The following is an 18129-nucleotide window of genomic DNA, read 5'->3' as shown; positions in this document are numbered from 1 at the left end:
TATTTTAACTAGGTATAATAGCTATTAAATAGTTATTAACTATTTAATAGCTACCTAGTTAAAATAATTACCTAATTACCTGTAAAATAAATCCTAACCTAAGTTACAAATACACCTACACTATCAATAAATTAAATAAACTACAAATATCTATCTAAAAATACAATTAAATAAACTAAACTAAATTACAAAAAAAAACAAACACTAAATTACAAAAAAAAAAAGATTACAGCAATTTTAAGCTAATTACACCTATTCTAAGCCCCCTAATAAAATAATAAAGCCCCCCAAAATAAAAAAATTCCCTACCCTATTCTAAATTATAAAATACCCAGCTCTGTACCAGCCCTTAAAAGGGCTTTTTGCGGGGTATTTACCCCAAGTTAACAGCTCTTTTGCCTGTAAAAAAAAAGAACACAACACCCCCCCCAACATTACAACCCACCACCCACATACCCCTATTCTAAACCCACCAAAACCCCCCTTAAAAAAACCTAACACTACCCCCCTGAAGATCTCCCTACCTTGTCTTCACCCAACCGGGCCGAACTCCTCATCCGATCCGGGCGATGTCTTTATCCAAGCGGCAAAGAAGAAGTCTTCATCCCGGTGATGTCTTCATCCAAGCGGCGGCAAAGTCTTCTTCCATCCGGCCGATGTCTTCATCCAAGCAGCGGCGAGCTCTTCATCCATCCCGGCGATGTCTTCAGGCAACCAGAATTTTCAATCTTCTTTCTTCGCTCCGCCGACGCGGAGCATCCATCCAGGCCGACGGACTAACGATGAATGAGGTACCTTTAAATTACGTCATCCAAGATGGCGTCCGTCGAATTCCGATTGGCTGATAGGATCCTATCAGCCAATCGGAATTAAGGTAGAAAAATCTGATTGGCTGATTGAATCAGCCAATCAGATTCAAGTTCAATCTGATTGGCTGATTGATTCAGCCAATCGGATTGAACTTGAATCTGATTGGCTGATGGTGGCGGCGGTGTAGGGGGATTAGATTAGGGGTTAATACATTTATTATAGGTGGCGGCGGTGTAGGGGGATTTAGATTAGATGCAAAAGAGCAGTTTACTTTGTGACAAAGCCCCGCCAAAAGCCCTTTTAAGGGCTGGTAAAAGAGCAGTTTTCTTTGGGGCATGCCCCGCAAAAAGCCCTTTTAAGGGCTGGCAATAGAGCAGTTTACTTTGGGGTAATGCCACGCAAAAAGCCCTTTTCAGGGCTATTTGTAGGGTTAGACTTAGGTTTAGTGGTAGGGATAGTTTAGTATTTTAGGGGTTAAATAATTTAATATAGCTGGCGGCGGGGTAGGGGGATTAGATTAGGGGTTAATTAATTTAATATAGGTGGCGGCGGGGTAGGGGGATTAGATTAGGGGTTAAATAATTTAATATAGGTGGCGGCGGGGTAGGGGGATTAAATTAGGGGTTAATAATTTTAAAATAGATGGCGGCGGGGTAGGGGCTCACTTTAGGGGGTAGGTAAGTAGATGGCGGCGGGGTAGGGGCTCACATTAGGGGGTTATAGATTTAATATAGCTGGCGGCGGGGTCCGGGAGCGGCGGTTTAGGGGTTAATAACTTTATTAGGTGGCGTCGGGGTCCGGGAGCAGCGGTTTAGGGGTTAATAACTTTTTTTATTGTTAGGATAGTGAGGGGGGATAGCGGATAGAGGGTTAGACGTGTCGGGCTATATTTAGGAGGCGTGTTAGACAGTACGGGTGATTTCATACTTTAGTCAGGTTTTGTAGGCACCGGCAGTTTTTAAAGTGCCGTAAGTCACTGGCGACTCCAGAAATTTGTACTTACGCAGATTTCTGGACATCGCTGGTTTGTCAGACTTACGACACTTTAGCCGCTGACGGCGCCGTATATAGGATAGCTCGAGTTGCAAGCTGAAACTGTGGGTGGCGGGGGTTCCCTCGTTTGCGCCGCAAACTATGCTGCGTATCGGATCGCGCCCTGTATTGTTAACCCCTAATCTGCCGTCCACCCACACCGCCGCTAAAATAAACCTATTAATCCCTAAACCGCCAAGCCCCCCACAACGAGATATACTAAAATAAACTATTAACCCCTAACCCCTAGGAATTAGAGCTGCTGATTGGAACAGCCAATAGGATGAGAGCTCAATCCTATTTGCTGATTGGATCAGCCAATAGGATTTTAGCAGCTCTAATTCCTATTGGCTGATTGAAATCTTTCAGCCAATAGGAATGCAAGGGACGCCATCTTGGATTGCGTCACTTGCATTGAAGTTCCAGTTTACGGCGACGACCATATGAAGAGGATGCTCCGTGCCGGATGTCTTTAGGATGGATCCGTGCCGGATGGATGAAGATAGAAGATGCCGTCTGGATGAAGACTTCTTGCCGCCTGGATGAGGACTTTGCCGGCTGGATGAAGATTGAAGAGGCCGTCTGGAGGAAGACTTCTTGCTGCCTGGATGAGGACTTCGCCGGCTGGATGAAGATCGAAGAGGCCACCTGGATGAAGACTTCTTGCCGCATGGATGGATCCTTCAAGCGGGACTTCAAGAACTGTAAGTGGATCGTCGTGGGTTAGTGTTAGGTTTTTTTTAAGGTTTTTTGGGTGGGTTTTATTTTTAGTTTAGGGTATGGTCATGTAAAAGAGTTAAATGTCCTTTAAAGGGCAATGCCCATACAAATGCCCTTTTCAGGGCAATGGTTAGCTTTGTTTTTTTTACATAGTTATTTTATTTGGGGGGTTGGTTGTGGGTGGTGGGTTTTACTGTTGGGGGGGTGTTTGTATTTTTTTACAGGTAAAAGAGCTGATATCTTTGATAATTTAGATGAGGTGTAATTTTTTGTAATTTAGATTATGTGTAATTCTTTTTTATTTTTGATCATTTGTTTCTTATTTTTTGTAATTTAGTGTTTGTTTTTTTATGTAATTTAGTTATTTTTATTTTTAGTAATTTTAGTGTTTTTTTTTGTAATGTTAGGTTTTAGTGTAAGGCAGGTTAGGTTTTATTTCACAGGTAAGTTTGTATTTATTTTTACTAGGTAGTTAGTAAATAGTTAATCACTATTTACTAAATAGTCTACCTAGTAAAAATAAATACAAACTTACCTGTGAAATAAAATAAAACCTAAGCTAGCTACAATATAACTATTAGTTATATTGTAGCTAGCTTAGGTTTTATTTCACAGGTAAGTTTGTATTTAAAATAGGTATAATTTAGTTAATAATTGTAACTTTAGTTTAGCTGTATTTTAATTATGTTAAAGTTAGGGGGTGTTAGGCTTAGGGTTACGTTAGGGTTAGGGTTACGTTAGGGTTAGGGTTAGGTTTAGGGGTTAATAGATTTATTTAGTGGTAGTGATGTGGGAGGCCAGATGTTTAGGGGTTAATAACTTTATCTGGACCAGCAGCGACATCGGGAGCGGCAGATTAGGGGTTAATAGTTTTATGTAGGTGGCGGCGATGTTGGGGGCGTCAGATTAGGGGTTAATAACATTATGTAGGGGGTGGCGATGCTGGGGTCGGCAGATTAGGGGTTAATAACTGTATGTAGGTAGCGGCGATGTCGGGGGTAGCAGATTAGGGGTGTTTAGACTTGGGGTTTATGTTAGGGTGTTAGGTTTAAACATTTGTTTCATTTTCCCCATAGACATCAATGGGGCTGCGTTACAGAGCTTTTTATTCCGCGATTGCAGGTGTTAGACATTTTTTTTGCCGGCTCTCCTCATTGATGTCTATAGGGAAATCGCGCACAAGCACGTAACAGCAGCGCTTGATTTCGGTGCGGTATGGTGCTCATCGCAACCATATCGCCCGCAAAAGCCTGCTTTTTTAAAACTCGTAATATCAGCGCTATAGGGAGGTGAAATAACGCCGCTTTTGTGGCGGTCGTTAAAATCCCTATAGCGCTTAAAACTCGTAATCTAGCTGAGTGTTTATTACTGGAGAGTAAATTTTCTTCTCCATAACCTTTAGAAGGATATGGAAGTCAAAAATGTTCCTGGTTTAGACAGATCATGAAAATTTAGGACACATTTACATTTAGTTCTATGTTCAGACCTACTTTGTTCTCTTATTATCCTTTGTTGAAAAACATACTTGCATAGGCTCATGGTAGCAATTCACTACTGGGAGCTAGCTGGTGGTTTGTGGCTAATAGGTCTATGCATTCAGAGGTTTAAGTGTTTCGTTTCCCTTTAAGACAAATCAGTATGAAGAGAGGAGAAAATATCAAAAGAGCACACATCTAGGGTTGCGACCTCGGCCATGTTTTCATGGACAGTTATGAGTTATGAGTTGGACTACACTATTCATGTTCCTCCCTGCACCCCCCTTCTCCATGTGTAGCTCATAACTATCCAGGAAAATATGGTTGAGGTGGGAACCCTTCTGCAATGTGATTGCTTGCTCAAGTTATCTTGTTTATAAAACTTTCTTTGGTCCATAGCGTCCAGCAGTATCACCAGGAAGTTTCTTGGCATCTTCTCTGCCCCCCTGGTTTACTGCAGGTGTCCAGCAAGACTGCTCGGAATATCTGAAATACCTCTTAGACCGGTAAGTTTTAGCTGTGACATTTGGGTTTTAATTAAATGATCCTAATATATTTATATAATCAGTTCCTTCCACAACACTCATTTGCATAAAGGTTTCAGATCAGGTGAAAGGATTAAGCCAAAAATATTTTCCATTTGTACATGCAAAATAAATCTATGAATACACAAATATTACAAGGAGAGTTTCATAGTGTTCCCATTTATTAAATACAGTAGAATTGCATAATCAACAAATGCATAATACAAATACAATGCAACAGTCTGAGCTTCACGGGGTCGATCCGATATAAATCGTCGCCCGCAAAAGCCGGCGACGCCAATATTTGCGCGGGTTTGGTATCACATATACGGCGTAACCTAGAAGTTACGCCCGTATATTTCTGCCGTCGCCCGCAGTTTTTTGGGCCATAGGCAGGTATACCAAACCCGCGCAGTTTGGTATCCAATATGCAGCGTAAGGACTTACGTGGCGAAAATGGAGAAAACTTACTCCATTTTCACCTCGCCACAAAAAGCAGCCGTAAGAAGCCTTACGCTGACTATTGGAGCCCCGTAACTCCCTAAACTGGCTGCTAAAATAAACCTAACACCTAACGCATGCGCAATGTCTATCTCCCTGTCAACCGCGATCTTCTAAAATAAACCTAACACCTAACGCATGCGCAATGTCTATCTCCCTGTCAACCGCGATCCACCCCCCCCCGAAATCCCTAATAAAGTTATTACCCCCTAAACCGCCGCTCCCGGACCCCGCCGCCATCTACATAAACTAACCCCCTACTGTGAGCCCCTAAAACCGCCGCCATCTACCTTATCTATCCCCTAATTAGAACCCCTTACACCGCTGTCATCTACCTTATCTATCCCGTAATCTGACCCCTTACACCGCCGCCACCTATATAAAAATTATTAACCCCTAATTTAATCTACCTACCCCGCCGCCAGCTATATTATCTATATTAACCCTAAGTATATTATAGTTAATATAGTTATTACATTATATATATTAACTATATTAACCCTAATTATATTAGGGTTAATATAGTTAATATAGTTACTATAGTATTTATATTAACTATATTAACTCTATCTAACCCTAACACCCCTAACTAAATTTATATTAAATTAATCTAATTCATTTATAAACTAAAATATTCCTATTTAAATCTAAATACTTACCTATAAAATAAACCCTCACGGCTAGATTTGGAGTTTGGCGGTAAAAGGGCTGTTAACGCTCCGCGGGTTTTTTTCTGGCCGCACCATAAATTTAACTCTGGTATCGAGAGTTCAAACAAATGCTGCGTTAGGCTCCAAAAAAGGAGCGTAGAGCATATTTACCGCAAATGCAACTCTCGATACCAGAGTTGCTTACGGACGCGGCCGGCCTCAAAAACGTGCTCGTGCACGATTCTCCCATAGGAAACAATGGGGCTGTTTGAGCTGAAAAAAAACCTAACACCTGCAAAAAAGCAGCGTTCAGCTCCTAACGCAGCCCCATTGTTTCCTATGGGGAAACACTTCCTACGTCTGCACCTAACACTCTAACATGTACCCCGAGTCTAAACACCCCTAACCTTACACTTATTAACCCCTAATCTGCCGCCCCCGCTATCGCTGACCCCTGCATTACACTTTTAACCCCTAATCTGCCGCTCCGTAAACCGCCGCCACCTACGTTATCCCTATGTACCCCTAATCTGCTGCCCTAACATCGCCGACCCCTATATTATATTTATTAACCCCTAATCTGCCCCCCACAACGTCGCCGACACCTACCTACACTTATTAACCCCTAATCTGCCGAGCGGACCTGAGCGCTACTATAATAAAGTTATTAACCCCTAATCCGCCTCACTAACCCTATCATAAATAGTATTAACCCCTAATCTGCCCTCCCTAACATCGCCGACACCTACCTTCAATTATTAACCCCTAATCTGCCGACCGGAGCTCACCGCTATTCTAATAAATGTATTAACCCCTAAAGCTAAGTCTAACCCTAACACTAACACCCCCCTAAGTTAAATATAATTTTTATCTAACGAAATAAATTAACTCTTATTAAATAAATGATTCCTATTTAAAGCTAAATACTTACCTGTAAAATAAATCCTAATATAGCTACAATATAAATTACATTTATATTATAGCTATTTTAGGATTAATATTTATTTTACAGGCAACTTTGTAATTATTTTAACCAGGTACAATAGCTATTAAATAGTTAAGAACTATTTAATAGTTACCTAGTTAAAATAATTACAAATTTACCTGTAAAATAAATCCTAACCTAAGATATAATTAAACCTAACACTACCCTATCAATAAATTAATTAAACACAATTGCTACAAATAAATACAATTAAATAAACTAAAGTACAAAAAATAAAAAAGAACTAAGTTACAGAAAATAAAAAAATATTTACAAACATAAGAAAAATATTACAACAATTTTAAACTAATTACACCTACTCTAAGCCCCCTAATAAAATAACAAAGACCCCCAAAATAAAAAATTCCCTACCCTATTCTAAAATACAAAAATTACAAGCTCTTTTACCTTACCAGCCCTGAACAGGGCCCTTTGCGGGGCATGCCCCAAGAATTTCAGCTCTTTTGCCTGTAAAAAAAAACATACAATACCCCCCCCCCAACATTACAACCCACCACCCACATACCCCTAATCTAACCCAAACCCCCTTAAATAAACCTAACACTAATCCCCTGAAGATCTTCCTACCTTGTCTTCACCATCCAGGTATCACCGATCCGTCCTGGCTCCAAGATCTTCATCCAACCCAAGCGGGGGTTGGCGATCCATAATCCGGTGCTCAAAAGTCTTCCTCCTATCCGGCAAGAAGAGGACATCCGGACCGGCAAACATCTTCTCCAAGCGGCATCTTCTATGTTCTTCCATCCGATGACGACCGGCTCCATCTTGAAGACCTCCAGCGCGGATCCATCCTCTTCTTCCGACGACTAGACGACGAATGACGGTTCCTTTAAGGGACGTCATCCAAGATGGCGTCCCTCGAATTCCGATTGGCTGATAGGATTCTATCAGCCAATCGGAATTAAGGTAGTAATATTCTGATTGGCTGATGGAATCAGCCAATCAGAATCAAGTTCAATCCGATTGGCTGATCCAATCAGCCAATCAGATTGAGCTCGCATTCTATTGGCTGATCGGAACAGCCAATAGAATGCGAGCTCAATCTGATTGGCTGATTGGATCAGCCAATCGGATTGAACTTGATTCTGATTGGCTGATTCCATCAGCCAATCAGAAAATTCCTACCTTAATTCCGATTGGCTGATAGAATCCTATCAGCCAATCGGAATTCGAGGGACGCCATCTTGGATGACGTCCCTTCAAGGAACCGTCATTCGTCGTCTAGTCGTCGGAAGAAGAGGATGGATCCGCGCTGGAGGTCTTCAAGATGGAGCCGGTCGTCATCGGATGGAAGAACATAGAAGATGCCGCTTGGAGAAGATGTTTGCCGGTCCGGATGTCCTCTTCTTGCCGGATAGGAGGAAGACTTTGGAGCACCGGATTATGGATCGCCAACCCCCGCTTGGGTTGGATGAAGATCTTGGAGCCAGGACGGATCGGTGATACCTGGATGGTGAAGACAAGGTAGGAAGATCTTCAGGGGATTAGTGTTAGGTTTATTTAAGGGGGTTTGGGTTAGATTAGGGGTATGTGGGTGGTGGGTTGTAATGTTGGGGGGGGGGTATTGTATGTTTTTTTTTACAGGCAAAAGAGCTGAAATTCTTGGGGCATGCCCCGCAAAGGGCCCTGTTCAGGGCTGGTAAGGTAAAAGAGCTTGTAATTTTTGTATTTTAGAATAGGGTAGGGAATTTTTTATTTTGGGGGTCTTTGTTATTTTATTAGGGGGCTTAGAGTAGGTGTAATTAGTTTAAAATTGTTGTAATATTTTTCTTATGTTTGTAAATATTTTTTTATTTTCTGTAACTTAGTTCTTTTTTATTTTTTGTACTTTAGATAGTTTATTTAATTGTATTTATTTGTAGCAATTGTGTTTAATTAATTTATTGATAGGGTAGTGTTAGGTTTAATTATATCTTAGGTTAGGATTTATTTTACAGGTAAATTTGTAATTATTTTAACTAGGTAACTATTAAATAGTTCTTAACTATTTAATAGCTATTGTACCTGGTTAAAATAATTACAAAGTTGCCTGTAAAATAAATATTAATCCTAAAATAGCTATAATATAAATGTAATTTATATTGTAGCTATATTAGGATTTATTTTACAGGTAAGTATTTAGCTTTAAATAGGAATCATTTATTTAATAAGAGTTAATTTATTTCGTTAGATAAAAATTATATTTAACTTAGGGGGGTGTTAGTGTTAGGGTTAGACTTAGCTTTAGGGGTTAATACATTTATTAGAATAGCGGTGAGCTCCGGTCGGCAGATTAGGGGTTAATAATTGAAGTTAGGTGTCAGCGATGTTAGGGAGGGCAGATTAGGGGTTAATACTATTTATTATAGGGTTAGTGAGGCGGATTAGGGGTTAATAACTTTATTATAGTAGCGCTCAGGTCCGCTCGGCAGATTAGGGGTTAATAAGTGTAGGTAGGTGTCGGCGACGTTGTGGGGGGCAGATTAGGGGTTAATAAATATAACATAGGGGTCGGCGATGTTAGGGGCAGCAGATTAGGGGTACATAGGGATAACGTAGGTGGCGGCGATTTGCGGTCGGAAGATTAGGGGTTAATTATTTTAAGTAGCTTGCGGCGACGTTGTGGGGGGCAAGTTAGGGGTTAATAAATATAATATAGGGGTCGGCGGGGTTAGGGGCAGCAGATTAGGGGTACATAAGTATAACGTAGGTGGCGGTCGGCAGATTAGGGGTTAAAAATTTTAATCGAGTGGCGGCGATGTGGGGGGACCTCGGTTTAGGGGTACATAGGTAGTTTATGGGTGTTAGTGTACTTTAGGGTACAGTAGTTAAGAGCTTTATAAACCGGCGTTAGCCAGAAAGCTCTTAACTCCTGCTTTTTTCAGGCGGCTGGAATCTTGTCGTTAGAGCTCTAACGCTCACTGCAGAAACGACTCTAAATACCGGCGTTAGAAAGATCCCATTGAAAAGATAGGCTACGCAAATGGCGTAGGGGGATCTGCGGTATGGAAAAGTCGCGGCTGAAAAGTGAGCGTTAGACCCTTTAATCACTGACTCCAAATACCAACGGGCGGCAAAAACCAGCGTTAGGAGCCTCTAACGCTGGTTTTGACGGCTACCGCCGAACTCTAAATCTAGGCCTAAGATAGCTACAATATAATTAATAATTACATTGTAGCTATGTTAGGGTTAATATTTATTTTACAGGTAAATTGTTAATTATTTTAACTAGGTATAATAGATATTAAATAGTTATTAACTATTTAATATCTACCTAGTTAAAATAATTACCCAATTACCTGTAAAATAAATCCTAACCTAAGTTACAAATACACCTACACTATCAATAAATTTAATAAACTACAAACATCTATCTAAAAATACAATTAAATTAACTAAACTAAATTACAAAAAAAAAAAAACACTAAATTACAAAAAATAAAAAAAAGATTACAAGATTTTTAAGCTAATTACACCTATTCTAAGCCCCCTAATAAAATAATAAACCCCCAAAATAAAAAAAATTCCCTGCCCTATTCTAAATTAAACACATTTCAAAGCTCTTTACCTTACCAGCCCTTAAAAGGGCCTTTTGTGGGGCATGCCCCAAAGAATTCAGCTCTTTTGCATACAACAAATACAATCCCCCCCCCCCCCCATTACAACCCACCACCCACATACCCCTATTCTAAAACCACCCAAACCCCCCTTAAAAAAGCCTAACACTACCCCCCTGAAGATCTCCCTACCTTGTCTTCACCACACCGGGCCGAACTCCTGATCCGATCCGGGCGATGTCTTCCTCCAAGCGGCAAAGAAGAATTCTTCCTCCGGCGATGTCTTCCTCCAAGCGGCAAAGAAGAATTCTTCCTCCGGCGATGTCTTCCTCCAAGCGGCAGCAAAGTCTTCATTCTTCCGGCGGCATCTTCAATCTTCTTTCTTCGCTCCGCCGCCGCGGAGCATCCATCCAGGCCGACGACTGAACGACGAATGAGGTACCTTTAAATGACGTCATCCAAGATGGCGTCCGCCGAATTCCGATTGGCTGATAGGATTCTATCAGCCAATCGGAATTAAGTTAAAAAAATCTGATTGGCTGATTGAATCAGCCAATCAGATTCAAGTTCAATCCGATTGGCTGATCCAATCAGCCAATCAGATTGAGCTTGCATTCTATTGGCTGATCGGAACAGCCAATAGAATGCGAGCTCAATCTGATTGGCTGATTGGATCAGCCAATCGGATTGAACTTGAATCTGATTGGCTGATTCAATCAGCCAATCAGATTTTTTTAACTTAATTCCGATTGGCTGATAGAATCCTATCAGCCAATCGGAATTCGGCGGACGTCATCTTGGATGACGTCATTTAAAGGTACCTCATTCGTCGTTCAGTCGTCGGCCTGGATGGATGCTCCGCGGCGGCGGAGCGAAGAAAGAAGATTGAAGATGCCGCCGGAAGAATGAAGACTTTGCTGCCGCTTGGAGGAAGACATCGCCGGAGGAAGAATTCTTCTTTGCCGCTTGGAGGAAGACATCGCCGGAGGAAGAATTCTTCTTTGCCGCTTGGAGGAAGACATCGCCCGGATCGGATCAGGAGTTCGGCCCGGTGTGGTGAAGACAAGGTAGGGAGATCTTCAGGGGGGTAGTGTTAGGCTTTTTTAAGGGGGGTTTGGGTGGTTTTAGAATAGGGGTATGTGGGTGGTGGGTTGTAATGGGGGGGGGATTGTATTTGTTGTATGCAAAAGAGCTGAATTCTTTGGGGCATGCCCCACAAAAGGCCCTTTTAAGGGCTGGTAAGGTAAAGAGCTTTGAAATTTGTTTAATTTAGAATAGGGCAGGGAATTTTTTTTATTTTGGGGGTTTATTATTTTATTAGGGGGCTTAGAATAGGTGTAATTAGCTTAAAAATCTTGTAATCTTTTTTTTATTTTTTGTAATTTAGTGTTTTTTTTTTTTGTAATTTAGTTTAGTTAATTTAATTGTATTTTTAGATAGATGTTTGTAGTTTATTAAATTTATTGATAGTGTAGGTGTATTTGTAACTTAGGTTAGGATTTATTTTACAGGTAATTGGGTAATTATTTTAACTAGGTAGATATTAAATAGTTAATAACTATTTAATATCTATTATACCTAGTTAAAATAATTAACAATTTACCTGTAAAATAAATATTAACCCTAACATAGCTACAATGTAATTATTAATTATATTGTAGCTATCTTAGGGTTTATTTTATAGGTAAGTATTTAGATTTAAATAGGAATATTTTAGTTTATAAATGAATTAGATTAATTTAATATAAATTTAGTTAGGGTTAGATAGAGTTAATATAGTTAATATAAATACTATAGTAACTATATTAACCCTAATATAATTAGGGTTAATATAGTTAATATATATAATGTAATACCTATATTAACTATAATATACTTAGGGTTAATATAGATAATATAGCTGGCGGCGGGGTAGGTAGATTAAATTAGGGGTTAATCATTTTAATAGAGATGGCGGCGGTGTAAGGGGCTTACATTAGGGGTTAATAATTTTAATATAGATGGCGGCGGTGTTAGGGGCTCACTTTAGGGGGTTATAGATATAATATAGCTGGCGGCGGGGTACGGGAGCGGCGGTTTAGGGGTTAATAGCTTTTTTATTGTTAGGATAGTGAGGGGGGATAGCGGATAGAGGGTTAGACAGTGCGGGCTATGTTAGGGAGGCGTGTTAGACGTGTCGGGTTATGTTAGGGAGGCGTGTTAGACAGTGCGGGTGTTTTAGACTTTAGTCAGGTTTTATAGGCGCCGGCAGATTCTAACGTGCCGCAAGTCACTGGCGACGCCAGAAATTTGTACTTGCGCAGATTTCTGGACATCGCTGGTTTGTCAGACTTACGGCACGTTAGCATCTGACGGAGACTTATATGGGATAGCTCGAGTTGCGAGCTGAAACTGCGGGCGACGCCGGTTCCCTCGCTTGCGCCGCAAACTGCGATCTATATCGGATCGCGCCCCACATGAGAAGTAGATTTTTTTTCTGACAATTTTCAAAAGGAGTTTAATTTTCCATCCCACTTTAACATGTGACAGCCATCAGCCAATCACAAAATTCATATAAGTATATTCTGTGAATTCTTGCACATGCTCAGTAGGAGCTGGTGACTCAAAAAGTAAAAAATATAAAAGACTGCACATTTTGTTAATGGAAGTAAATTTGAAAGTTGTTGTACAATTGTGTGCTCTATCTGACTTATGAAAGTTTAAGTTTGACTTTAGTGGCCCTTTAAGAAAGAGCACAAAGTAAAACAAACAAGCAAGACACCTGAAACAGGCACTAATAATTGCAAGTAGATATATGCGCATGTGCACTTCAGGTGCTAACAAGTTGCTTTTTGTGAAATTGATATTTTGAGCTCCACTTGTAATCTATCCCTAAGTATGTTTAGCTGTCTAAACTTTATTGGTCAGTTACATCCAGATGCATGAGTTCTTTACTGATCTAAACATTCAGTGTGCAGCATGTTACAGGGTCAGTTACATTTTCGTATATATACTCTGGCATCTCTTGGTGGACAAAATAATTTCTCTGGACAAGTGGTCCTGAAAGCTTGCAAACTAATGCAGGTCAGCATTAAAAAGGTAACAACTTGCCTGATAAAGATTAGAATAAAGCCATACAAATACTAAAAATGTGTTTTGCCAAAGCTAAATAAAAATTATTTGTATTCTGCTCCTCAAAAAAAGAAAAGAAATCTATGATTTAGTGTTTTTGATAGAGTAGAACATATACATTCAGTTACTTAAAGGGATAGTATAGTCAAAATTAAACTGTTATGATTCAGATAGAGGATGCAATTTTAAGCAATTTTCTAATTTACTCCTATTATCAATTATTCTTCATTCTCTTGATATCTTTATTTTAAAAAGCTGGAATGTAAGCTTAGAAGCCAGCCCATTTTCGGTTCAGCATCTGGATAGCACTTGCTGATTAGTGTCTAGATGTAGCCATCCAATCAGCAAGCGCTATCCAGGTGCTGAACCAAAAATGGGCTGGCTCCTAGACTTACTTTCCAGCTTTTTTAAATAAATATACCAAGAGAACAAAGTAAAATTGATAATAGGAGTAAATTAGAAAGTTGCTTAAAATTGCATGCTCTGTCTGAATCATGGACGTTTATTTTTGACTAGACTATCCCTTTAAGTGTGTCTTGTTAAGCAAAAAAAGCTTTATATAATGTTGTGCATCAATAAAATTATACTCTCTATTTGTTTGATGTTAAAGGCTACATGAAGAAGAAAAAACAGGCAAGCGAATTTCCCAAACTCTGGCTCAGTCCAACTACGAGTCACAAGAAAAAAAGTTTTTACTATGCAACAGCACACTAGTTGAACGAATGTTTGGTGGAAAGATACGGACAAAAATCCGTTGCATGAAATGTCACAGTATTTCTTCCAAGGAAGAAGCTTTCACTGACTTATCACTAGCTTTCCCCTCATATGATGATCCTGTGCCAGAAGTTCCTAGAACAAAATGCCCCACTCTTAGAACTGTAGAAGAAATAGGGCCTCAAAAGATTAAGAGGACAACAAAATCCCAGGCCACCAAATCTCCAGAAACAACAAGATGGAAGCAGAAATCGGAAGACTATAGTGCAAATGTCACCTCTATTGAAACATTAGGAGCTCAAGGAAAAGCCCATAAACTAGAACCTCACATCTCTAGGTTTGACATGCAAGATGAAAATATCAGTTCTGCTTTGGCTTCTAGGGAACTCCCAAAACCAAGCAAAAACACTTTTTCATTGTCAGATTTGATCAACCATTTCTTATGTCCAGAGATGTTAACAGCAGATAACAAATATCAGTGTGAGACATGTATCTCCTTACAGGATGCAGAGAAAGGTGTTGAATTGACAATGGGTCCAGAGTACCTTATTCTTACCTTGCTTAGGTTCTCTTATGACAAAAAGATAATGAAGAGAAGAAAGATCATGGACAATGTCTCAGTTCCTTTGGTTCTCCAGTTGCCTATCCAGGTGACTTCAAAAGACCAAATGGATGCCTCTTCTGAGAAAAGGAATATTTGTAGTTCCATCCAGGTGGACCAGTCTGGTCTCTATGATTTGTGCTCTGTTATAGTGCATTCTGGGCTATCCTCTGAAAGTGGACACTATTATTGTTATGCCAGAAACTGTACCGACAGCAATACGCATCTGGGTGGGGACATTAAGAAATATACTTCTGATAAACATTTAGATCTAGATATACAATGGTATCTCTTCAATGACAACAGAGTCTCATTCTCATCATTTGAATCAGTTTGTAATGTCACATCTTTCTTCCCCAAAGACACAGCTTACGTACTTTTTTATAGACATAGACCAAATCGGCAAACTGGTCCAGGCTCTGAGGCATGTGCAGCAATAACCACGGGGGATATTTCTCTTAACAAAGAACTAATGGAAGCTATTTCTAAAGACAATATAAAATATTTGCAAGTAAGTTTACATTCCTTAGCATAGAACATATCTCCCTCAAACAATCTAATGCAAATATACTGTTAAAAAACTCAGCTTCTTAGATGATATTGTAAAGTAAACTTGGCTCAATGCCAGACTGCATTGAATCATTTTAAAATAGCATAAAAGTTCCATTATTTTGTAACTATTATTATTTTGTGATTATTTTTTTTCTTTCTCTTGTATATAACTATAGTATATCTAAGGCCATTGCAGTTCATCTGAGAAATAGAGTGCATGCTCTAGAGTATTTTTGAACTAGTAACCGTGCTTTTTATTCTTTTTAATGATTTTTAAAACTTAATTTTCTTTTTGACTTATAATGCTTCTTTTAAAGTGTTTTCTGGTTGCCGCTTCTTTGGCATTCCATTGCATTAGAAACATGTCTGTTTGTGTAAAGATTTCCTGAAAAGGTTTGCAGATGTAGGACTTCAACAGCAAGTTTTAGCGCATCCTTAAATAGACCTCTGCTAGAAGAAGCCTGGTTTGGAACAGGTCTGCTAGAGATAGAGCTGGCATGGGGCTGAAAAGTAAACATGCCTCATGTATATCCAGTTACACAAGCAATATGATTTTCTTACATTATGATTGGTTAAGCAGCAAGTTTTTTAGAAAAATATGCATTGTTTCGCTGCCTCGCACATACAACTTTTAAAAAGCTTCTTGAATGTTGTTTATGTTACTTTTGCTGTGGCCAGTTAGGGACAGATATAAACAAGTTCCTGAACACATCATCCAATCATTGTGTAGCATGTAATTGTGATAAGGGCCTGTATTCAACAAAATGCACTCCAGGCTATTTGGGGTGTAGAAACAATACCATTTTCAGAGTTAAATTACAGCAAAAACAGTCAAAATATCAGTGCATTCCCAAGCTCTTAAAAATACAAAATTAGACATTTTAGGCTAGATTATGAGTGGCGGGCTAACTGATGCACACAAGTAGTAAGGGGTTTATCACGGCTCTTTGCACGCATTGGAGGTAGCGCACATATTACAAGTTGAAAGTGAATGTGTTTGCTTGAGCGCAATTGAAATGAATACTCGTTGAGATAACTAGAGCTCTGAAGTCGCGCTAACTGTTACGTTCGATAAAAAAGTAGCATAAAACACATCAAAATTACAGGTAAACAAGACAGTACTCTAGGGTATAAACATTCACAGACTTCCTGCTTGATGAGCACATTTTTCTTAGGTGAAACACTGAAGTTTTTCAAAACAACTTTAAAATAACTAAACTAGACACACATGAAGATCTAGAGTGGGTCCGTACATGGTGCATAGACAGTTTAGCTTCAGTTCCTCACATCCTCCTTCCTCCCCTCTTCTTCCTTTCCAGGGAGGGCTTAGACCCCCTCTTCTGTCACAGAGTCTCACGGTTCAACCACTTAAGGTGCAATAATTGTATTTCTGCTGAGGGGAGCTAAATAACGCCAGAATAAGCCACACAGAAATGTAAGCACCATGTGTTCCATAAAGTGTGGGGTGATCTCACAGCAGGACCGCTGACAGGTTTGCATTTAGTTTATTGTAGAAAATGTTACTGCCCACTACTAGAGGATATCACTATCTAACCAGACTGTGCTCCAGCTCCTCCCACCACCAGTTCCAGCTCCTCCCACCACCAGCAGCAGAGTTTACTGAAGGGTTTCTGTTCTCTGTTCAGTGAGAACTTAGTTCCTCCTACAAAAATAGTGCAGGAACTCTGTTCCCATGCGTTCCTGCTGGACTTGACCCCTGACTTTTCACCATTCTTTCTGATTAACTGTTTTCTCAGACAAGTTTTCACTGCTCACTGCTGCCCTTAGCAGGTAAACATTCCCTTTCTGCCTAGGAATCAGAAGCCTGAGAATTTATCTGCTACTAATTAATTAATATATATATATACACATATAAATACATATGTACATATGTATACATATATAGACATATGTATAAGTGCATTGGAGCCTTTGCAGTCAAGTAGCTGAAAACATGAAAAATCATATTTATCAAGTATTTCACATTCCAATATTCGTCACATAGGGAATATGTTGTGTTTTTAAATAGATATTCCTATATATATCTGTATATATCTATACCTATATATAAATATATATATATAACAGAGTTCCAGAACCCAGAACTCATGTCTATTCCAGTTAGATGCCGGGATGCACATTATATATTCCAATACAAACAAATATCCATAAAAGGCACTCTTTGGTCTTAATCTAATAACTTAAATTTATTATTGACATTTCGGAGTTGTCCCCTTTCTCAAACATACCTAAGAAAGGGGGCAACCCCAAAACATCACTAATAAATTTAAGTTATTGGATTAAGACCGGAGATTGACGTTTATGGATATTTGTGTGTATATATATATATATATATATATAAAACAACATTTTAAATTAGGGGGAGATAAAAGGCGAGTTTAAAATCCTCCACTACGCACAAAATATAGAGAAAATAACTAATTGTGTAGTTCATTAACAAATCTAGACAGGCCCGAAAGCTTGTTTTCCCACAGAAAACCTCTGAATTACATTGATTCCAATGCAGCAAAGGATTCTGGGTAAGATATGCAAATTAAGTACACAATGACACACCTTTTTACTTCAGTCTGCTTTTCAGCAGATTCCCTTTACGCCAAAGTATCGCTGTTCACACAGCTTATAAACTTAGCTAGGGTTAGTGCAGTGATTCATAACCATCCCAGGACAGACTGTTTCGTAGTTGTTGCTACTCATCAGCTGGGAGAAGGTTTGAATCACTGCTGGGTGAAGTTGATTCCGGGCAGAATACAACAACATTTTAAATTAGGGGGAGATAAAAGGCGAGTTTAAAATCCTCCACTACGCACAAAATATAGAGAAAATAACTAATTGTGTAGTTCATTAACAAATCTAGACAGGCCCGAAAGCTTGTTTTC

At 39.4% G+C, this 18129-nt stretch overlaps 1 protein-coding gene across 1 annotated transcript in view; it reads left to right on the top strand.

Annotated features, from left to right (window-relative positions):
- Window positions 1–18129, top strand: part of USP35 (ubiquitin specific peptidase 35) — a 124609-nt gene that overhangs the window by 102937 nt on the left and 3543 nt on the right. The window contains exons 8-9 of the mRNA XM_053705077.1: window positions 4437–4543; window positions 13976–15191. Coding sequence (XP_053561052.1) covers window positions 4437–4543; window positions 13976–15191 — 1323 coding nt within the window. The remainder of the gene's footprint in view (window positions 1–4436; window positions 4544–13975; window positions 15192–18129) is intronic.

Source organism: Bombina bombina, chromosome 3, assembly GCF_027579735.1.
Source record: "Bombina bombina isolate aBomBom1 chromosome 3, aBomBom1.pri, whole genome shotgun sequence".
In the NCBI taxonomy this organism is placed as follows: Eukaryota; Metazoa; Chordata; class Amphibia; order Anura; family Bombinatoridae; genus Bombina; species Bombina bombina.
The sequence above is the reverse complement of the archived record's forward strand: the minus strand, read 5'-3'. Positions and strand labels throughout refer to the sequence as shown.